General features: G+C 41.5%; 1 protein-coding gene and 1 long non-coding RNA gene across 4 annotated transcripts in view; one reads left to right on the top strand and one right to left on the bottom strand.

Annotated features, from left to right (window-relative positions):
- The window catches only part of LOC310671246 (uncharacterized protein), an 82,052-nt gene extending 62,433 nt beyond the window's left edge, over positions 1 to 19,619 (top strand). For all 3 annotated transcript variants that reach the window (XM_083426987.1, XM_083426988.1, XM_083426989.1), the window contains 7 exons: positions 4,828 to 4,859; positions 5,645 to 5,667; positions 11,173 to 11,247; positions 12,583 to 12,710; positions 16,405 to 16,540; positions 17,144 to 17,284; positions 19,273 to 19,619. In XM_083426987.1, the coding sequence (XP_083283113.1) occupies positions 4,828 to 4,859; positions 5,645 to 5,667; positions 11,173 to 11,247; positions 12,583 to 12,710; positions 16,405 to 16,540; positions 17,144 to 17,284; positions 19,273 to 19,420 (683 nt within the window). In that variant the 3' untranslated portion in view covers positions 19,421 to 19,619. The remainder of the gene's footprint in view (positions 1 to 4,827; positions 4,860 to 5,644; positions 5,668 to 11,172; positions 11,248 to 12,582; positions 12,711 to 16,404; positions 16,541 to 17,143; positions 17,285 to 19,272) is intronic.
- On the bottom strand, positions 6,906 to 8,340 carry LOC310671254. The gene is made up of 2 exons (XR_014507930.1): positions 8,108 to 8,340; positions 6,906 to 7,306 (listed from the first exon to the last, which is right to left on the bottom strand). It is a non-coding gene; the product is annotated as an uncharacterized lncRNA (long non-coding RNA).
- Positions 19,620 to 19,912: the final 293 nt, after the last annotated feature.

Raw genomic sequence — 19,912 nt, 5'->3', positions numbered from 1 at the left:
GCCCCCGGCCTCTTGAGTGAGATGGGCGCACAACCCTAGAGTCTGTCAAGACTGGCCCGTACGGGCAGGGGTACCTTTACCTTTTTACTTTTAATCTTTAGAGATGAATGAAGACTGTATTTAATTGATATTTTATTTAATTATTTATTGAATTTATATACCGCCCTATACCCAGAGTTCTATTTCTGAACTTTTTAATGCCTTTTGTTTTTTAAAAATTGCAATTATCTGTTGAGTTTATGGGAATACTATATTCTGTTGGGAATCTTGTATAAACTAGTTCGTTTCCTCTGCCTCATACATTTCCATTTCAGATTCAGTGGGTTGGATCCAGGCTAACTGAGCAGTCCTAACTTGGCAATAGTGGGGGAGATACCACCATCTTATTAAAATTACAATTGCCTTCCTTTCGTTGGTTATTCTACCAGTTGCAACAATTGGTGATCGCTTGAGTTCCTAGGAAAAAGCCTTACGCTGTACACTTACCATAAATAACCAGAAGATGGAGTATAGGCTACACTGTTTGGGAAATGTGAAATTTGCAGATGCAGTTACTTGTTGAACACTGTAGAGCATTGGTTCCCAAAATATTTCCCCCATGGACTGCTTGAAAATTGCTGAGGGTCTTAGCAGATCACTTAATGACTTCTCTGACTTGTCACACCAACTGCAATGCATTGTGCTAGATGCTGTATGATTTTAAACTATAGTCTTATTGCTTCTTTCATTTCTTATATTGTATTTTATTTTATTTTATTTTATTGCAATTTGCATTTCGTAAAATTCAAACTGTAAAGCAATATAAGAAAGAAAAGAAGCAATAAAAATACAACTGAAAAACAATATGCCTATTTAATGCAAGACATGCCATGGTCCACCTGGATGAAGCTCACAGACCATGGGTGGTCCAGGGACCACAGTTTGGTAACTCCTGCTGTAGAATGTCATGGTCATCCTCTTGCCAAAGCGAAGCATAGTGATGTGCCTGGTGAATTGTAGCTAAAAGCCACACAAATATATACTCTCTGTTTTCTTTAATAGTAAGAACCATGACCCTAAATTTACTGAAGGCCAAGTTTAGCACTTAAATAGCTGTATGAATTCATGAGTAATTCTATTCATAAAACCTCAACACTATACTTAAATTCACAGTGGTATGTAATCTAATGTTTCAAAATGCTAAGAAGGAGATATATGAAGGATACTTAGTATTAAAAAAATGGCAGGTGGTCATGTTGTTCGACTAAAAATAATAATCAAAAGTAACAGTAGAACCTCCAAGTACTATTAAATGTAAAGGGACTCCTGACCATGGACGACTCTGGGGTTGCGGCGCTCATCTCACTTTACTGGCTTTACAGTTTCTGGGTCTTGTGGCCAGCATGACTAAGCTGCTTCTGGCGAACCAGAGCAGTGCATGGAAACACCATTTACCTTCCCACTGGAGCGGTACCTATTTATCTACTTGCACTTTGTGCTTTCGAACTGCTAGGTTGGCAGGAGCTGGGACCGAGTAACGGGAGCTCACCCCGTTGCAGGGATTCGAAGTGCCAGCCTTCTGATTGGCAAGCCCTAGTCTCTGTGGTTTAACCCACAGCGCCACCCATGTCCCCCAACTACTGTTAGAACCAACTAAAAAGTTAATGACAAATTGAAGTGAATGGGCTGCAGTTTCATCAACATCTTTCATCAGTCTGGATCAGGCATGGGCAAACTCAGCCCTCCAAATGTTTTGGAACTACAACTCCCATCACCCCTGACTACTGGTCCTGTTAGCTAGGGCTGATGGGAGTTGTAGTCCCAAAACATCTGGAGGGCTGAGTTTGCCTCTGCAACAGCTGATGTGGGGTCAAAAAAAGACTCTTTTTATTTTATCTCTAAGCCATCTTGAGTCCCTGTCAAGAGAAAATTTGGGGTATATAGATTGCTATACAGTATTTTTTGTAATATTTTTAAGAATGGAATGGAGGAGACATTGTTTTTCCAAACAGTGTGTGTGTGTGTGTGTGTGTGTGTGCGCGCGCGCGCACCATTATTGGTACCTAGTGGTGGCATAAAAGCCTATGTCAGCAGTTAATTTGGTTCTGTTCCAATTAGTGCTAAAGGCAGAACCGGATAACTGCTCACATTTATATTTTCAGAGAGAGCAGTTGCATGTGCTTGTAGCCATTGATGCAACCTGAACTGTTTTTGGGTTTGTTGCTCCTTGGCTCACAGAAGCATTTCCCCAGAACTATGTTTTCATCAATTTTTAGAAGTTTATAGTGATACATTGATCATGATAGTAAGAACGTGGAACTTCACGGGCGTGAATATCACCTCTGGTCTAATCAAGGCTGCTGGCAGTCATGCAGTGAAATCCTAAGAGTGTCTAATCAGATATATTGAGTTCAGTAGAACTAACTCCCAGATATGTGTGTATAGCAGATTTGGGTATTTGGGACTACAACCCCATCATCCATGACCATTAGCCATGCTTCCTGGGGCTGATGGGAGTTGGAATCCAAAATATCTGGAGGGCACCAAGTTAGGGAAGACAGCTAGTGTATAGGATTCCTGCCTTAAAATGGATTGTGTGGAATTTCCAGCAGCACTTGCTACAGATTTACAAATCTCTGCCATGTATGACAACTTGGATAGGAGTTTTACTCTGGAGCAGGGTAAATTAAAGAGTATATTTATTCAATTTGTGCAGAGGGCCAATACCCCAAAAATACTCAGGGGTATATAATCATTTACATATGAATTAAATACAAAAGCAGGTAAGAAATGACTGTACTTAATCCCTTTTGTAGTTAGTGTTGTCTCTTGAATACTGGCCCTAAGACCTTGAAGTTTTAGCCATATAAAGGCTTTCTAATTAAGTAAGCAAATGGCTATCAATATTTATGATTCATAGTTTCAGCCACAGCTTCTCTATATTAATCCAGTCAAAGGCAGCAGAAAGAATGAGAGAAAGAACAGGCAAGGGTAAAAAATTTCTCCTGGTTCCTCTAGGAAGAAGAACTGTGGCTCTTGTCTAGGAATTCTTGGATCCACTGGAGAACGCCTTTGAGTCATCATGTTTTAATTGGGTTGGATCCTCAATGAGTCTTCCTCCACCACCTCAGTGAGGGAATCAGAATGTGAAAAACAGAAAAAGCATAGACTCTCGCTTCCATGGTTATTAGTATCAGCAAGCTGGCCCAACATTCTTAAGCAGACACTAAGCTGAAATCCAAAATATTAAAATGGTTAACTGCTTATCCTGGATGGAATAGCTCTGGCACTTCCTTAAGCAGAAAAAATGTCTCTTTTGAAAAGGGAGGGCAGGGGTTTCTCTTTGGATCACTGTCCAATCAGCACCCATCATGGCCAAGTTCAACACTGCAAGCCTATCTATGATTTTATCAAAATTCCCACCATTGTATGGGCACTGACCATTGTTTCTTTTGAAATTAGAATTTGCTCCATATGCTAAGAATGGGTCCAAAATTCACCATCTTAGATTCCTTATAGGATTAAAAGTCTGTCCAGAAGAGTTTAATACTTCAAAGACACAGGTGCACTATTAAACAGAGAGTGATTGTTTGATGAGAAAAGTTTGTTGACAAATGGCAAACACCTCCCAGTGCTCTCATTGAAGATAACAAGGATAACTTTAGCAAAGAGAAAAGATTAGTCATTGGCTTGAAATTCACATCCCATGCCATCTAAGGTTAAAAGCAATTAGAACTGTTTACATGGGATGGCTGCTTCCTCTGAAAGCAATCTTGGGGTCCAGGTTACAGATGGCTGTTGGTCCAAATTTTGTCTCTATGGACTTTTCCATCACAGTGCACTCCCCTCCACCCAGTGACACTGCTACTGCTATTGTGATGTAACATAAAGCTCATTATAAAAAATGGGTTTCTCTCCACCAGTTTAACAACATCATACTCAGGCAAAGCAAATGAAGGGCAAAAGAAACTAAGCTAAGGTTTTTAATTCCTATACTATTTTTAAAATTATAATTGCTATCTCAAGTATTTTCTGAAGGTTGAAAATTTGTGTAGCATTCTGACAGGCTAATGTTTTCACGGTATCAAATGTTCTGAAACTCTGTAATTAAAGGAAGCACCATGGAGAATGTTTTGTTCTTTGTGCTTGATATGATATGAAAGTAGAATGGCTGTATAATATAATATAATATAATATAATATAATATAATATAATATAATATAATATTTAATATATAAATTACAATACTATACAATATGAACTGTTGATCTCATCAGTTGAATAAAGGCAATGGCTTTAATCAAACTCATTAAATGTTTTTTCTTTCTGGAATGAGGTTATATATAGTGCTGTCAGCATGTGACTCGTAGGTGAACCTCTTTTACCAGCTAAGGTTGCTTCCTCTCCTTTGCCAGTAGGAGTGTCTTATGAGTTATATTCCGCTCAGCTGATCCTCTGCCTGTTGGGGGGAAAGTGCCATTCCATTAGACTATTAATGCAACATAAAGTATTCATGAGTTCATTCATAACATTTCCAAGCCACACCATTAACAAGGCTTGGTTCACACACAATGCTAAGCCATGGTTGTTTAAAGTATGGTTTAGATAGTAATGTCTGAACTCAACCTATCAGACTGGTCCCTGTTTGTTTTCTGACCTTCAGCAACAGTGAAAAGCCCTACTTTCATATGGAAAGAGGGTTTCATTTGTGTATAACGGGCAAGAAAAATTAGACTGCTTGTCTCATCCTATTCCAGAGCAGGATATTTAGGTACTATTAATTAATGGCTAAAGATGAACCACATATGCTTGATTTGGTTCCTGATTTTCTCTCTCTCTTTGTACTAGGACAAAAACAATTCCCTGCAGTTGGGACTGAGGTATGGAATACTGTATTTGTATTCAGAATACTGGGATTGATTGTATGTTTTAAAATTTATTACCAGGATGTTATGCTTTGAAAGATTGCTGTTATGCTTTGGAATTTTGAAAACTACTTGAAACAGCAAAAGTGAAAAGGTCTCTCCTCCACTTATACCATACACTTGCTCTTGTTTTGGTAGTTTCATCATTGGTAGTCTTGCCTCCTGTCAAGAACTGCCTGACCCATAAGGGGATAGGTGGCAACTATCCAAGGCTTATAGCTAGCTCCCTTCTCTGAGCCAAGATCCCAGGGCCCACAGATAAGCATAACATCAAAGCAAGCCAATTACCATGTATCACAGCAAGTGCATAAACACAGGGGAGCTCATTGTTGCTGCAACTACCAATTAGTTTCAGGCTTATCCTGACTACCAGGATAGGGTTTGCAGATCTTCTGGAACAGGCCCACCTTTGCTTCAACAAATACTGCAAATGTTTGGATTCCCCAAGCCTCTCAGTTGTGCATGGATGGTGTCATGTGGTTACGTAAAGATTGACAGAGCATGTTTACTTTTAGTTATATTAGAAATTGTTGAGGATTTTTAGTGGTGGTGTGCATCTACTTCGGTAATGGGAGAATTTCCATAATCTTTCCTAAGGAGCGCACCAACGTAGCCTGGGTCTTGAAGGGCTTCAGTAGAAGTAATGAACATCTACATTTTCTGCTTAAGTAAACAGCTGTTAGGATCATTATTTTAAAATTTACAACCTCTTTTTTATGTCTTGTTTTTGTCTGTTTTAGGGTTTGGTACTTGCTGACAAAAGGTATGTGTGATGAAAGTATGATGAAAACATGTATTTTTCACATGTAAGGAACAAGATTTTGTTTCTCATTCCATTATCATTTGTATAGTTCCTTTCTACATCGCTGTGCTCAAGGTGGTTTGCTCATGCCTTGTGGCAGGCAGCAACACTATTTATTTTATCTGCTGCAGCAATCAACCAGTAGCGTAGCTCACTAGCAACAGGCGACCCATCCTGCTTCTCCCTTTCCACTTGCCACCACCCACTGGCCATGTCCCCCAAGGCAAGGGGTGAATAATTACACCTGCATTGCGGTGGTGTTCTTGGGAGTAGCTGTCTCCCAAGAAATTCCAAGATTTCTGTTTGGCAACCTCAGCTAGTCTCCCCTCTAGGTCTTACTCTCTTTTAAAAATATCCTTCCAGCTCTTTGAGGCATTTTAACCACTGGTTACATACCCCATGGTCCAAGTAACATTGGTGTGAGGACCACCACCCCTAGAGGGTGCCCGTAAACCAGCACAACCCAGAAATCTAACTGAGCAGCTTATTTAAAAGGAGTATAGAAAATGGGGCAAGGGAGAGAAACAGAGAGTAGGCATGGTCAGGATGAAAATTAAACACTTAATCAGAATATTTATCCTATACTAAGCACACTATCACAGCAGAAGTTATTCTCAGTGGTAGCTGGTAGCTTCTGGAGTTGGTTGCAGGGTGAGGGATCAAGAATGGAATGTAGAGACCATTTTTGTGGCCTTTTGTGCCCAGGTGGCTTTGAGTTACAGGTCACTAAGCTCAGCCCAGCCCAGGATGGGCATGCCTTAAGGAAAGAGAGCTTAAAGTTGAGAGATAAGGCTGCCAAGGCATTAACTACTGATGGAGCTCCCCATCTCCCTGTGAAACAACAAATCTTTCCTTGTGGGGGGTTGGTGGAGAAACATGGGCTGTCCACCACCAGGTAATGGACGTTGAGACAGGTGAACCAACACATATGTGGTCCTTATTTCTTTGGGTGATGTATAGCCGGAGTAAAATATTTCTTTAGGATTTAAAATATTTATAAATGTTGGAGGGGAAAAATGTAATTAGAGCAGCTTATGCTATACAGCATAACCTGAGCCAGATGTCAGAAATATTCCTCTCTTCTCATTATAACCAGATATACTGTATATATCATACATTGTAGATAGACAGACAGGCAGCGTTTTACAGAGAATTGTACATGCTGAAAAAGTATTGTAAAAACAATCAGAAGCCAGTGCTGCTATTTAAATTTTGTTTGATGAATCAACAAGTGTAGTGGAGGAAAGCTGGATATATTTTTCATCATTTGCTTGAAGCTATTCTCTTCTTTTTTGATCCTTCAGTGAATTTCAAACTAGTTTGCTTGCACAATGAATGATAAGGGCCTGGGGGTTTGCATTTCTGCTACAAACATCCAGAGAATTCTTTTAATCATGCATGCAGTGGTGCTTTCTGTGGTCATTTCTCAGCTGCCATAGCCCTTGCTTTCATCCTGTGAGCTTTTGAAACTGCTTCTAAAGTTCAGGGTAGGGTGAGCATGTGAATAATGATTCTGTTTGAATCCCACCATTTACTATATAGAACCACATCCTCAGCCCTTGTGGTTCAGCTCAGGTGAACAGGGTGCTCCGAGACCCATCTAAAATAGAGTTCAGTAAAGTAGAAAAATCTATCACATAATGTATCCAAAATATAGAAGCCGTTTAAACTTTACTAAATATTCCAAGGTACAAAAATAAATGTGATGGAGATGTTTTTTGTTTTTGTTTTTAATTTGAAGCCTGTCCAGTGACAAAGTTGTAGTTAAAAGTTCATGGCGGGGGGGGGGGGAGGATTCGGGACTCTCAAGTGCAGGCATGCATGTGACAATATGTATCTTAGAGCACAGGTTCAAAATGCAAAGTGTATTTCACAGCTTCTCCTGATCTACATTTTCTAGATAAAATATTATAAAGAAAAGAAAGTCTTTGGGGTGTGTGGGGGTGGGATCAGAATCAATTCTTTCCATGAGGGAGTAACACACACACACACACACAAACACACATTTGCAGAGTTAAAGCTATCATTCCTTTTTCATCTACTTAAAAATGTATAATGGAGTGCTATGAACTCTAATACACAGATTTCTAGAAGTCTAATTCATTGCCAGCTGTGAATATCAGTATGTTGTGGGAATTTATGCCTTGTCTATTTTTATTTTCCCATGAAACAGAGTGATCATTTCATGGGCACCAACTATTATTTATGACAGACATTTACAATCTTTGCCTTTACAATTTTTTAATTGAGATTCATAGATTCAGTTAGGATTTCATGCCTGTAAGTAGTAAACTGTGTGACTCAGAAAGAACTCATGAAGACTGACTATAAAGAATGAATTTAGCTGGTAGCTATGAAAAGTGAAATGACATTGTATATAGACACGTATCTATATTATAACACTTACCTTAGATCACGGGCTTAAATAAAACAGATTGCACAATCTGCAAAAGTTTAAATGTTCCTTCTTTAAATGGAAAAACCTGCCATGACTCTATGCCAAGGAGAATGGGCACTGGAATTTGTTGCTGCTTGGGTTATAGCCATGGCAACAGGGTAAGAGGTAGAGCTGTTGAGACATGGCTGCCTCTGGGGTTTCTCTATATCTCTTCCCCAAATTTTCAGCTTCCTTATTTATTTCATGAAATGTATATACCACTTGATTCTTTAAAAAAAAAAATTACCGTATTTTTCGCCCCATAGGACGCACCGGCCCATAGGACGCACCAAGTTTTTTCGGGGGGAAATAAAGAAAAAAAAAATTATTTCCCCCCCAGGCACTTGTGGGGGCGGCAGTGGGGAGAAGCGCTCTTCTCCCCGCCTTCAGACCAGGTCCGGGGACAGCGGGAAGACGCGCTGCGCTTCCCAGCTGTCCCCGGAGCTTGTGGGGCAGGCAGCGGGAAGAAGCACTCTTCTCCCCGCTGCCTGCCTTCAGACCAGGTCCAGGGACAGCGAGAAGATGCGCTGCGCCTCCCCGCTGTTCCCCGACCTTGTGGAGCTGGCGCTGGGGCTCTCCTGGTGCGCACCGACCCCTCTCGCTCTCCAGGCTTCAGTGAAAGCCTGCATTCACCCCATAGGACACACACACATTTCCCCTTCATTTTTGGAGGGGAAAAAGTGCGTCCTATAGGGCGAAAAATACGGTAAATCCCCAAAGCCGTTTACAACAAGATTTTTTAAAAAATCAAGAAAAAATTACAACAATAGTTTAAGACATACAAAGGCAAAATACTAAAACAGATTAAAATTACCTCAGTGTTCCATGCATCTGGGTAGGCTTGTCGAAACAAGAATGTTTTAGCAGACACACAAAATTTTTGCAGTGGAGGTGCCTGCTGGATATCAATAGGCAGGAACTTCCAAAGTGGAGGTACTGCCACACTTAACATTCACGTTCTTACAAATGTGATACAGGTATTATGTAGCGCTGGTGAGTAGTGCAGATTCTGCTGATTGAAGTAGTTGAGGGGGCACCTGTGGGGTAAGGTGAGCTGGGAGATAAACTGGTCCCAATTAAAGAAATCTCCAGCCATTTTATTTGTGAAAAGGAAGCTTTACAATCAGTTCTCTAGCCAGTGTAACTGACAAGCACCAAGGCACTTGTTTTTAAATTTTGTAAAAGTTTAATGTTCTATTATTACTTCTGAATACAATTACACAAATCCAAACCTAGTCTGTGCTCTGCATTTTGGTTATTGATGTTCTGCATGGATCTTGTCCCCTGCTTTCTATCCTGTTTTTCAAGACTGCAAGACTTATTTCAGGGGAAGTTTAGCAGTTAGCATCATGTTAGTGGCTATCACAGTAGGCTCAGTCATAGGTCCTTGCCACATCTGGTAGAGTCTCAGCAGAAATAGTCAGGTGGGGGTAATGACAGAACTTTCAAGTTCAGGTTAAACAGGTTAGGACCTTGGATAGCTCCCAGAGACTGGACCATGCTTGTCAACATAGAGCCAACTGTGAGGCAGACAACACCTCTTCTGCTGTAGGCCCTACCTTCTAGAGCAGGCTTCCTCAACCTAGGTCCTCCAGATTTTTTGGAGACTACACTTCCCATCATCCCTGACTACTGGTCCTGCTAGCTAGGGATCATGGGAGTTGTAGGCCAAAAACATCTGGAGGGCCGAGGTTGAAGAAGCCTGCTCTAGAGGGAAAATGCTGCCTGTACTCATTGTCTGATTTTGCATTCTTCAGCTTCTGCAAAGCTGAGAAGAGAGTGATGTGGCTCGGAGCTTTTCCTCAGAGCCTGAAGATGGTGGTTGCATCATCTGATCAGTAGGGCACAAATTTACAACCGAAAAAATGATGCTTTAGAAAATATAAAGTTTAAAATAGGATCAAGAAGATGCGTAGTATACTTCGTATCTATGATGGCTATTGTCAGCATTTTCATTTCTCTCCTGTTGCTGGATGTGGTCTGAGGTCTTGAGATATACGCTGATGCAAGTTTTGGAAGTGATCCCACAGATGGGGAAAGCACTTCAGGAGTCTGTTATATACATAACGACTGTATGTTTGATTGTGTACCTCTGTGTTAGGTAGTGCAGCAACGGTTACCATGTAAAGGGGGAGGATGTCAGCATTTTCATTCTCTCCCGTTGCTGGATGTGTGATTATTACATCACATGTCTGTGTTTACATTCCATGCTTGGATAGTGTGAGAACGGAAATGAGTCCTATCTCTTCCGTTGTATTGTACTTTTGTATTTTCTCTCTCTCTCTCTTGGAGAAGATGTGAGAGGACGCCATGATTGCTTTGTCCTATATATATTGCTTAATAAATATAACTTAGATGTCACACCTCATCGCCTCAGCTTCCAGTTTTACTCTGCTGTATGAGTGTGTACATATTTTCAGATATGTGTCGCTGCTGCACACCGGGACGGAAGAGTTATGAACTTCCCGGGCTGCAATCCACAAGGAAGATGCCCGGAGAGGTTTGTCTCAGTTCGGGGGCTGTGCAGTGTCCACCCCCGAAGCTTCCGACAGCTATAAGGGTTTAGGCAGTCTGTAAACTACTCTAGACCCAAGTTTTCCAAGGACCTTGAACCTGGCTTGGCTGTAAATGGGCAGCCAGCCAGTGCAGATGTGACAGCTTTGCTAAGACATCTTGCCAGCCCTGTCACACCCCACCCCGCCACTTTAGCAGCTGCATTCTGCACCGGTTGAATCTTCTGAACCAGGCCCAAGGGCAGCCCCACATAAAGCAAATTGCAGTAATCCAGTCTCAAGGTTACAAACACACAGACTACAATAGTCAGGCTACCTCTGTCCAGGCATGGCCATAGCTGGCGAACCAGATGGAACTAAGAAAAGGTACTCCTACATATTATATTCAATCAATTTTGCTTAATAAACAATTGCTTCATAAATCAGTTTCCACATGATGTTAGTTTGTTCTTACATAAAGCATCAATGCATTAAAACGTGACTTAAATTTGATTTATAAATCTTTTTATTTCATAGGCCCCATCCAAGAAAGAAGACCGTCCCGCAGGAAAATGAAAGTTATGAGACCTCTTATGAAAGAGATATTATAAGGTACAGAGTTTTTAAAATTAATTCATATTGAAATGTTAATAATCTGCCTGTCTGTCGCTAGGGATGCTCTGTGTGACTCATGCTAAACCATAAAATACTATGGGAAGTATTCAGCTGGCTTTTACTTGGAGTAAATCAATTGAAATTAAAGGGTCTACTCTGAGGAAAAGTAAATTGAATACAACACAGTATTAATAAAATACTAATTAGGGACTAAACCTAAGCATTCAAGGAGCTATTGGATGCTGCCAACCTCACTCTCTGACAGCAGAGTGAACACAAAAAGGGGGCATTCCAGAGATGTGTCAGGGGTGTCTTGGATCCATTGGACTCAACAGCCCTTCTCCCCAGTGGGCCTCATGAAAGGTCAAAACTCTGTGCAAGCCCTGGAGCTGGCTTAGTTACTAAGCTTCCCATTAGTGCCAGTCAAAGTGAGGGAAATGGAGTGGCTTAGGGAGTACTAGTTCCTCTGTTGTGGAATCTCATATACCAGCAGCACCTTAAGATCGCTCTGTTAAAACAACTACAAAATCAAATTCAAGAGAAACTAATGCAGCAGCATATAAATACCCACAGCCAAATGCCTGATGAAATGGTTCAAAACTTTAATTACTTAGTTAGCACTGATTGTATATGGCATAGCTCCTTGGTAAGGAATTCAAATGTTACCATCTTAGTTTTATCCGCCGTGTTCTCCTTAATTGTTTCCATCAACACACCATCCGCCCAACAAAAGTAATTTCAGCCATGACGGGCATGCAGGGTTCTTGCTGCCTTGCATGCAGAAATCAAGGTGACAAGTCTAGCTGAGGGCGATGGATTTTGACATGCCTCTAAGTCTCAGGTTTTTATGTATGTTTTGCATCATTTGCATTCAATTCCCCCTTAGCCTTAGGGAGACTTTTATGTGCATTTTACATATTTTATTTAGAATTCCCCTTAAGAATGCGGGAAGTTTAAATAAAATCCCCCCTGAGTGGAAATTGAAATATATATAAATGTACATAGAATATGTAGAATTCCCACTGAAAGTGACGGCACATCATCAAGACTTATGATTCCTAGTGGGACTTGCAGCATTGATTTCAGTATGTATGGCAGCAGGAGCTCAGTGCAATAGCAAACCGCTTTTAGGCATTTGAAATTACTTCTTTGACAAGCAGTCCTCAAATCACCTGGTATGGAAAACTGGAGAGAACTCCTGCCCTGATCTCACACTGGTCCAGGCAGATAAGATCATGTGTGTCCACTTGGGCGACACAACTCATTGGATTCCTCCCCCATCCCTAATTCAAACTAAACTCACAGCAGCATATAACTTTGCACTTTCTTTAGGGTGGTGGCCTGGAGGAGGAAGCAAAATGAACGAATTCGCCAAGCAGAGGAGCGGCGTCTGATACAAGAACATGCGAGAAGGTCATGTTCCCGGAACCACTGTTTCACACCTAGCAACTCCCTGCAGTGTAAGGAGGTTGATTTCATTAACACATTGTTATTAAATGTAGAACGTGGGGGGCAGGGGGTTGGCATTAGAAATGACCTGTGTCTAAGGCTTTGCTCAGTCGGTAGATCACGCGGCTCTTAATCTCAGGGTTTGGGGTTTGAGCCCCATGTTGGGCAAAAATGAGTCCTGCACTTCAGGGGGTGATCCTCGGGATCCTTTTACAATGCCATGAATCTATTATTCACAGCATTGTAAGGGGTCCCATCCAACTTTACAATTCTATGGTTCTTCCGTCAGGTGTCAGACTAAAGCAGAAACCATGACTAGACAGAACTGTTTTCTTAAATGTGCTCTTTATATTGGGCAGGCATTTGAGGCCACTGATTGAGGTCTTAACCATCTTTAACACTGAGAGCCCCTGCAATTGCACAGTCATGTAGTGAGATCTGCAATTTACTATGTTTGAGATAGGATTTGGACCAGAGAAACTGAAGAGACAGAAAAGTTTAAGCATCCCTCTTTCCCTACGCTCCTTCACTTTGAGTTCTGTCTTTCCAAAGAGTCTTTTGTTTTGGGTTTTTTGGGGGGTGGGGTGGGATAAAACAACATTGGGGCTTGTTACACATATATTTGCATAGAATGTGGAATTAGCCTCTCATTGCTCTTAAGGAATTTCAACATGCATGCTAAAATTAATTCCTCAGATTGGCTCTGAGGGAAAACTGTAGTTCTGCTTTAAGTCGCCATTGGCTCAGCATACGTACACTATGACACACATTTTATTTCGTGATCTCTCTGAACTTCCTTTAAAGCTCCAATAATGTGGGGTTTACAATAGGCATCACTGTTGCCAGAGGCATACCCAGGGGTTGAATAGGTTGCCCCACTCCAAGGGCGCAGGCCAGAGCAGGGGCACATAAATTGTGCCGCTGCTTGGCACCCCTTGGGCAGCAATGAGTTTTCCTGGGGAAGTGGAGGGCACCAAGCTATCACTACCTTTGCCTCCACAGCAATATATTTCTCTGCTGCCCCTGGTTTGCCCCCTCTTTCCTCCCAAGGATCCATCAGTGCCACCTCTTAACAGAATGTCTTTCCTTATGCTCAACACTTGTCCTTCCATAGCGACCCCCCCACTCAGAAGGAGCACACTGCTTCCTGTAGAAATGCTAAATTTTAAAAGTCACTGAGCGCCTGGAACTAAGAATCACAGTAATGGTTTTCAAAGCAACCCATCAGAGCAGGCTTGTATGTGCGTGTGTGGTTCATTTTTGGTGCGATCTCGTTTGTTTCTTGACATGCATGTACAGTCATACCTCATGTTACGTCCGTTCATGCTACGTTCTTTCAGGTTATGTCCCACGGCGACCCGGAAGTACCGGAAAGGGTTACTTCTGGGTTTCGTCGCTCGCGCATGTGCAGACATGCAAAATGACCGCATGCACATGCGCAGAAGCAGTGAATCACAACCCGCGCGTGCGCAGACGCACCGCTGCCGGTTGTGCTCTTTTCATGTTGCAAATGGGCCTCTGGAACGGGTCCCGTTTGCAACCAGAGGTACCACTGTATGTACAACAACCCCACATTCGTTTAAACAAAATGAAATGTTTCTGATCTTGTTGGACATTCCAAAAGAGTTTTCAAAAATCTGCTGAGAAGAGTTACTCAAAAACTGCTTGTTGTTTATTTCCAGTACAGAAGAGGATAAACTTACTTTTGAGGGCCATCCTACTAGTACCATGCATGTACTGTGGAACATGTGTAGCCCCTCACAAGAGTCAGCAGAACTCTCAGCCCTCACCCCTAGTGAAAGCCCCCTACACACCTCCCTGACCCTATGCTGCCATCTGCCTTGCACTGCATTCAGGCCATTCCTCCCTCCCTACATGCCCATTCTCCTCCAGGACTCCTCATCCAGCTCTACTCCTGCTTTTTCTTGGAATAGCCTGCATCCTGGGGACTCCTCCCTTGGACAGAAAGACCAGACCACAATGCTGAGGCACCCAGCAGCACCATGGGGAACTGGTGGAAGAGTGGGAGCTCTGCTGGCGCCATGTGGAGCAGCTTCACATCCGTCACATTTTTACAACAACAAAGAAATTGAGCAGAGTTGCCCTATGAGTGGAGAACAAAGAAAAGGACAAGAAAAAAGTTTATTTCTACCCTCTACTTCTCTTTGGTGCTTAAATCTAAACAACATAGAAAGCAAATCGGTTTTAGAAGTTATGATTCATTCATTGCCAGCATGTTTCCAGCTTTGGTTTACTTGATGATGGCTTCTGTTCTAAGTGACAAGGAAGGCTAAGCATGTGGTTTACATCTGAGGCATCCATTTGAGAGGGAACAAATCCCGCCATGTCCGAGGGCCTTCCTTCAATTCTATATAATTATGGCACCAGCAATTTTAAGTCAAGTGCACACCCTTTCCATGCCACCGCAGACAGATGACATCAACTGAACAGATCTGATAATTAAAACAAAAGCTTCCCTTTAGTATTTTTCTAGTTATACAATATTCTACCACAAAGCAGATGTGTGAGCTATTTTGCTGGTGAAATATAGCAGTTTTACTTGCATCCTTGCACATGTGAGCAGGCTCAGTAATGTGAACAAGGCATCACACATTAGCTGGGTGAAAACTTGATGTATTTTAAACACAGACTGGTGTATTTTAAAATAGGCAAAGTGGTAGATTACTCACCTTTAATACATGCCTTCATAACATATCTCAAAATTCCAGAACAATTCATAATTTTTATAAAAACACACATTTCATTCCCTTAGGCCATAATATTTATCACAGGTATGATTTTTTACTTGAAAACAAGCTCATTCCTTTTTGCTTGAGGACATATTCATTCTTATCCAGAATCTCATATTCTGCAAGAACAAAGCCATTTTAAATGTATGCAGTAAGGATTTAACCATGTAAGCATTGCATGCATGTACACTGTTAACACACCAACCTGTTTGGCTACAGATTCATAGCATGCTAACATTTCACACTGGCAATAAGATCCGACTTAAATGAGATTCTAGGTACATGTAATGTTTCACAGGTAAGTTTTTCTTGTGTACCCATCATCCTGTTTAAATTAGGCCCACAAACAAGTGAAATACAGTGTTGTATTCCATACAGTGTGCCCCATGACTGGCAGCTGCTTTTGTGAAAAAATACCAGTACAGCAATGAGAGCCAGTGTGGTGTAGTGGTTAAGAGTGGTAGTCTCGTAATCTGGGGAACCGGGTTCGTGTCTCTGCTCCTCCACATGCAGCTGCTGGGTGACCTTGGGCCAGTCACACTTCTCTGAAGTCTCTGAGCCCCACTCACCTCACAAAGTGTTTGTTGTGGGGGGGGGGAGGGAAAGGAGATTGTTAGCCGCTTTGAGACTCCTTAAAGGGAGTGAAAGGCGGGATATCAAATCCAAACTCTTCTTCTTCTTCTTCTCTTCACAAACAAAAAGGGCTTCAGTGTGAAAAGAAATGCAGATAATACATGAAAGGGTATGTTTATAAGGCTTGGTATCAGCAGTTTGGTATTTTTCTCCATGCTTATACACAAATGTACATAAAATAGCAGTCTTGAACTCAGTGAGTACAACCCAGAGAAAGTTTACTGAGCTTAGGTCCGATTGAAAATCACTGGAGCAAATTTAACAAATGATGTGGAGCATGTTCATCCTTTTAGAGTTTCTTCTCCTCGTCTTAATTACCTAGATCAAAATCTACAATCTCCTGAAAACTTCCCTGAGAATTTATTTACCTGGATGAAGCCTTACAGACAACACCCCGGCCGTCCATACACAGTGATGGAAGAAACAACAATCAATCTCCCTAGAGAATTCCCTTACAGGTAGAGGAAACATTAAAACATTTCTGTGTTTTTTTGTTAGCTTAATTCCTCATAAAATGTCTTGCAAACGTCTTGCAGTGTTTCATACAAATCAAAGTTTTATTGCCCTGAAGTTAAAGTGATTGAGGACTAGCTGCTCTACTGAAATGTTAGTAAAGAGCATCAAAGTAAAGAGCTAGACATCCCCCTTCAATTTGCTTTTTTCCAGATTTCTCTTCAGGGCTCTGTATTTAAGGTAGGTTTAAATAAACATATGGGGACAACAGGATGGCTACCTTGTCCAGGTCATCCATTATATGCAGAGAGGATATTGTGCTGGTATCCTGGCACTGAGACCTAAGGGAGTATTAGACAAAGGATTGAATGCAGTTGGTGCACATTTCACTCTTAGTATGTGAAAAAGCTCAGAGGCTGATCCTGTTGATTGTCCATTGGGGCTTGTTCCTAGGTTAAGTAAGCATAGGATTGCAGTCTCAGATCAAAACACCTAGAGTTGTGGTTTTTTTTTATTTAACATTTATATTCACAAACTATGCTGCTGTGTCTTTTAAGAATTCTGGCTTGCATTATTTTAGAGATCAGTGTAACCTATTATATTCATAGGTTGGCCTGGGGAACTCCAACCACTCAAGATGTAGACATAAAATTGTATCGTCCCAAGGTGAAGTTCGATAAGGAACGCAAAGTAAGCAGCCTGCATGTAGAGAAGAATTTGCAACCAACTCAATCAATCCCAGCCAGAGGGTATGTTTGGAAGACAATACTTGTTCCTGTGCCAACTAGGTCCTGCCATACTGTTCACCCCTCACTTCCTTGTGCCCTTCTTCTCAGTCTTACTGATGACAGAAGGCAGCATCACATCTTCATTTCATGGAAGAAAGAACTTTGATTTTCACCATGGTTTTTGTTTCTACTCAACAAAGATTTGATTGCTTTTTAAGCAAAAAAAAAAAAAAAAAAGGATTGTGTGATTATGGAAGAAGATTCACAATTCTGCTTACTTTAGCGAAATGCTGTCACAGAAAATGCATTGGTTTATAGATGCTGGTTTACTAGATTATATTACATACAGGGATTACACTATTTTTCATTGTCACTAAAATGTGCAGATCTGGAATCTGAACTGGACAGACAGGCAGAATTCACCAGAACATTTTATGGACACTTATTTTAAAAATCTGGTGACAGAGTTCTGAGAGATCTCTTGGACAAAATTAGTGCAAGGCCAGCATGTTCCAGTGATGTCACTAGGGCTGTGTACACATTGTACTTTTGAGGAGGCACATTCTTTCCTGTAAAGAATTCTGATCACAGTAGCTTACCCCTTGCAGAGATACCAACAACCCATTAAAAAAACTATAATGCCTAGGATTCTTTGCAAGGAAAATGTGCTTCAAATGTGCTTTAAAGGTGTACTGTATACTCAGCCTAGAGCATTCCTGAATCCAGATGGAGGCTTTGTGAAGATGCCTAATTGCAGAGATAGTACTGGTACAATAATAACCTTATCTCTCCAGTAGAGTTATTTAAGGGAGACAGTGGGGATCTCATCCTCACATTTGTTATACATTCATGCACTTATCCCATATTTTTCCGTCTATAAGACACTCCAATGCATAAGAAGCCCCTATTTTGGGGGACTCAAATTTAAGAAAATGGGGGGGAGATACTACCCATGTATAAGATGAGCCCAGACTTTGAACATTATTTTAGAGTAAAAAAAACCATAGTCTTATACACGGAAAAGTACGGTATATACATATACATACAATACATAGTGTATATACTGTACATCAGGGTGAGCCAAGTGGACTGCAATTGTACTTCAACACAGACCCCATGGGCCACACACTGCCTTGTCATGGGGCGGGGGGGGGGGAGCAAGGCCCAAATTTGACACCTCCCAACTATCCCCAAGCTCCCTTCTCAAAGCCGGCTAAGCAAGGCACTGGGCTATGGGAAGGAGGCACAAGGCTCTGGCAGAGTCCTAGAGCCCTCCCACCTCATTCCCAAAGCCCAGTGCCTCGCTTACCCAGCTTTGGGAAGACAGTATGAGGGTTGTGGAGTGGGGCATCAAATGTTGCCGAGGGCCACCCAAAAAGGCCTCAAGGGCTACGTGTTGGACTGCCCTGCTATATAATTTAAACATTGCTACATAATTAACAGTTACAATCACCATCATCCCTGGTGCAAAAAGCCTCTGGAAACAGCTGATAATCCAGCATTCCACAGTAAATATTTAGGACCCCTGAAAAAACACATTTCCCATAATTCCTGGTGCCTGTGTTGCTGCCATGTCAATGTTCCTGATTCCAGGGAGCGAGAGGCCTTGCAAAGAGGCCTCTCTGTTACCATGGGCATCACAAGGTAAGGGGTGGACGGAGGAAGCAGCTTCAGTTCTGGGATACATTGGCACCAGGCAAATGCATTACGAGCCAGACCTGAACTTTAGTGGAGTTTTGTCTCAGCTTGTAATGAGCTGGAAGTGTTGACTCTTCCGTTTACCATCATGAGTCCCATAATTCTGCACTTACATGTCATCGCTATTGCTAACAACGGTTCTCAGCATTATGAGACACAACCTTTGGATATAGTACAGTATGAAAACCATGTATTTTCCCCATCCCTGCTTTTGATTGCTAGTTGTTTTTAAGTCCCATTGTCAGCATTCCTTAGTGTTAACTGTTTATCACTTGGTGATCTGTCTTCTTTCTTTCCTTCTCTCTCTCCAGGAGATTCATCTTAGTGAATGACCCAGTTGGAGTACCTTCTACTCCTCCTTTGAGCCCACTGGAGAGCAGGTTACTCAGTGCTCGTTTCCCTAAACAGAAAGAAAAGATTCTGAATTCTCTCTTCACAAATGTGCAGGAACCATTCTAGGCTTTGCTTTTATTTTCAGCAGCTTTGTCTTAGTGAATGAGATGCCTTCATCATCTGCTCCTTCTGTGGGCCCATTGCACACAGCTTTCTTCATTCTTTTCTCCCAAACTTGTGGGCACAGTGCTGTCTCGTTTCATATTATTTGAACTGGTCTCCAATATTGGTTAGCCAAGTAATAACACCATATTCCAACCCTCAATTAATTTTGCAGTATGAGTTATTTTTATGATGGGCTGTTTGCTGCTCTTAATTGATTCTTACTTGGATAGTTCATAAATTATTTTCCTCCGCACCAAGCACTATTTAGCAAATAAGTACTAATGGCCAAATAGAAAACATATGAATTACTACTTATATGAATTACTAATGGAGTTAAAAGCCAGAGATCTGATTTGTGCAAATGTCCATAGCCTACGGTTGTGAGAAATTTTGTTTTCCTGATAGAATTAAGTACTGCATTTTCGTTGATGTCAACTTCATTTGGGCTTTGGG

The sequence above is a fragment of the Podarcis tiliguerta genome (genome assembly GCF_965153285.1).
Source record: "Podarcis tiliguerta genome assembly, chromosome: 2".
Classification (NCBI taxonomy): domain Eukaryota; kingdom Metazoa; phylum Chordata; class Lepidosauria; order Squamata; family Lacertidae; genus Podarcis; species Podarcis tiliguerta.
Note: the sequence above shows the minus strand (reverse complement) of the source record. Positions and strands in the feature narration are given on the sequence as shown.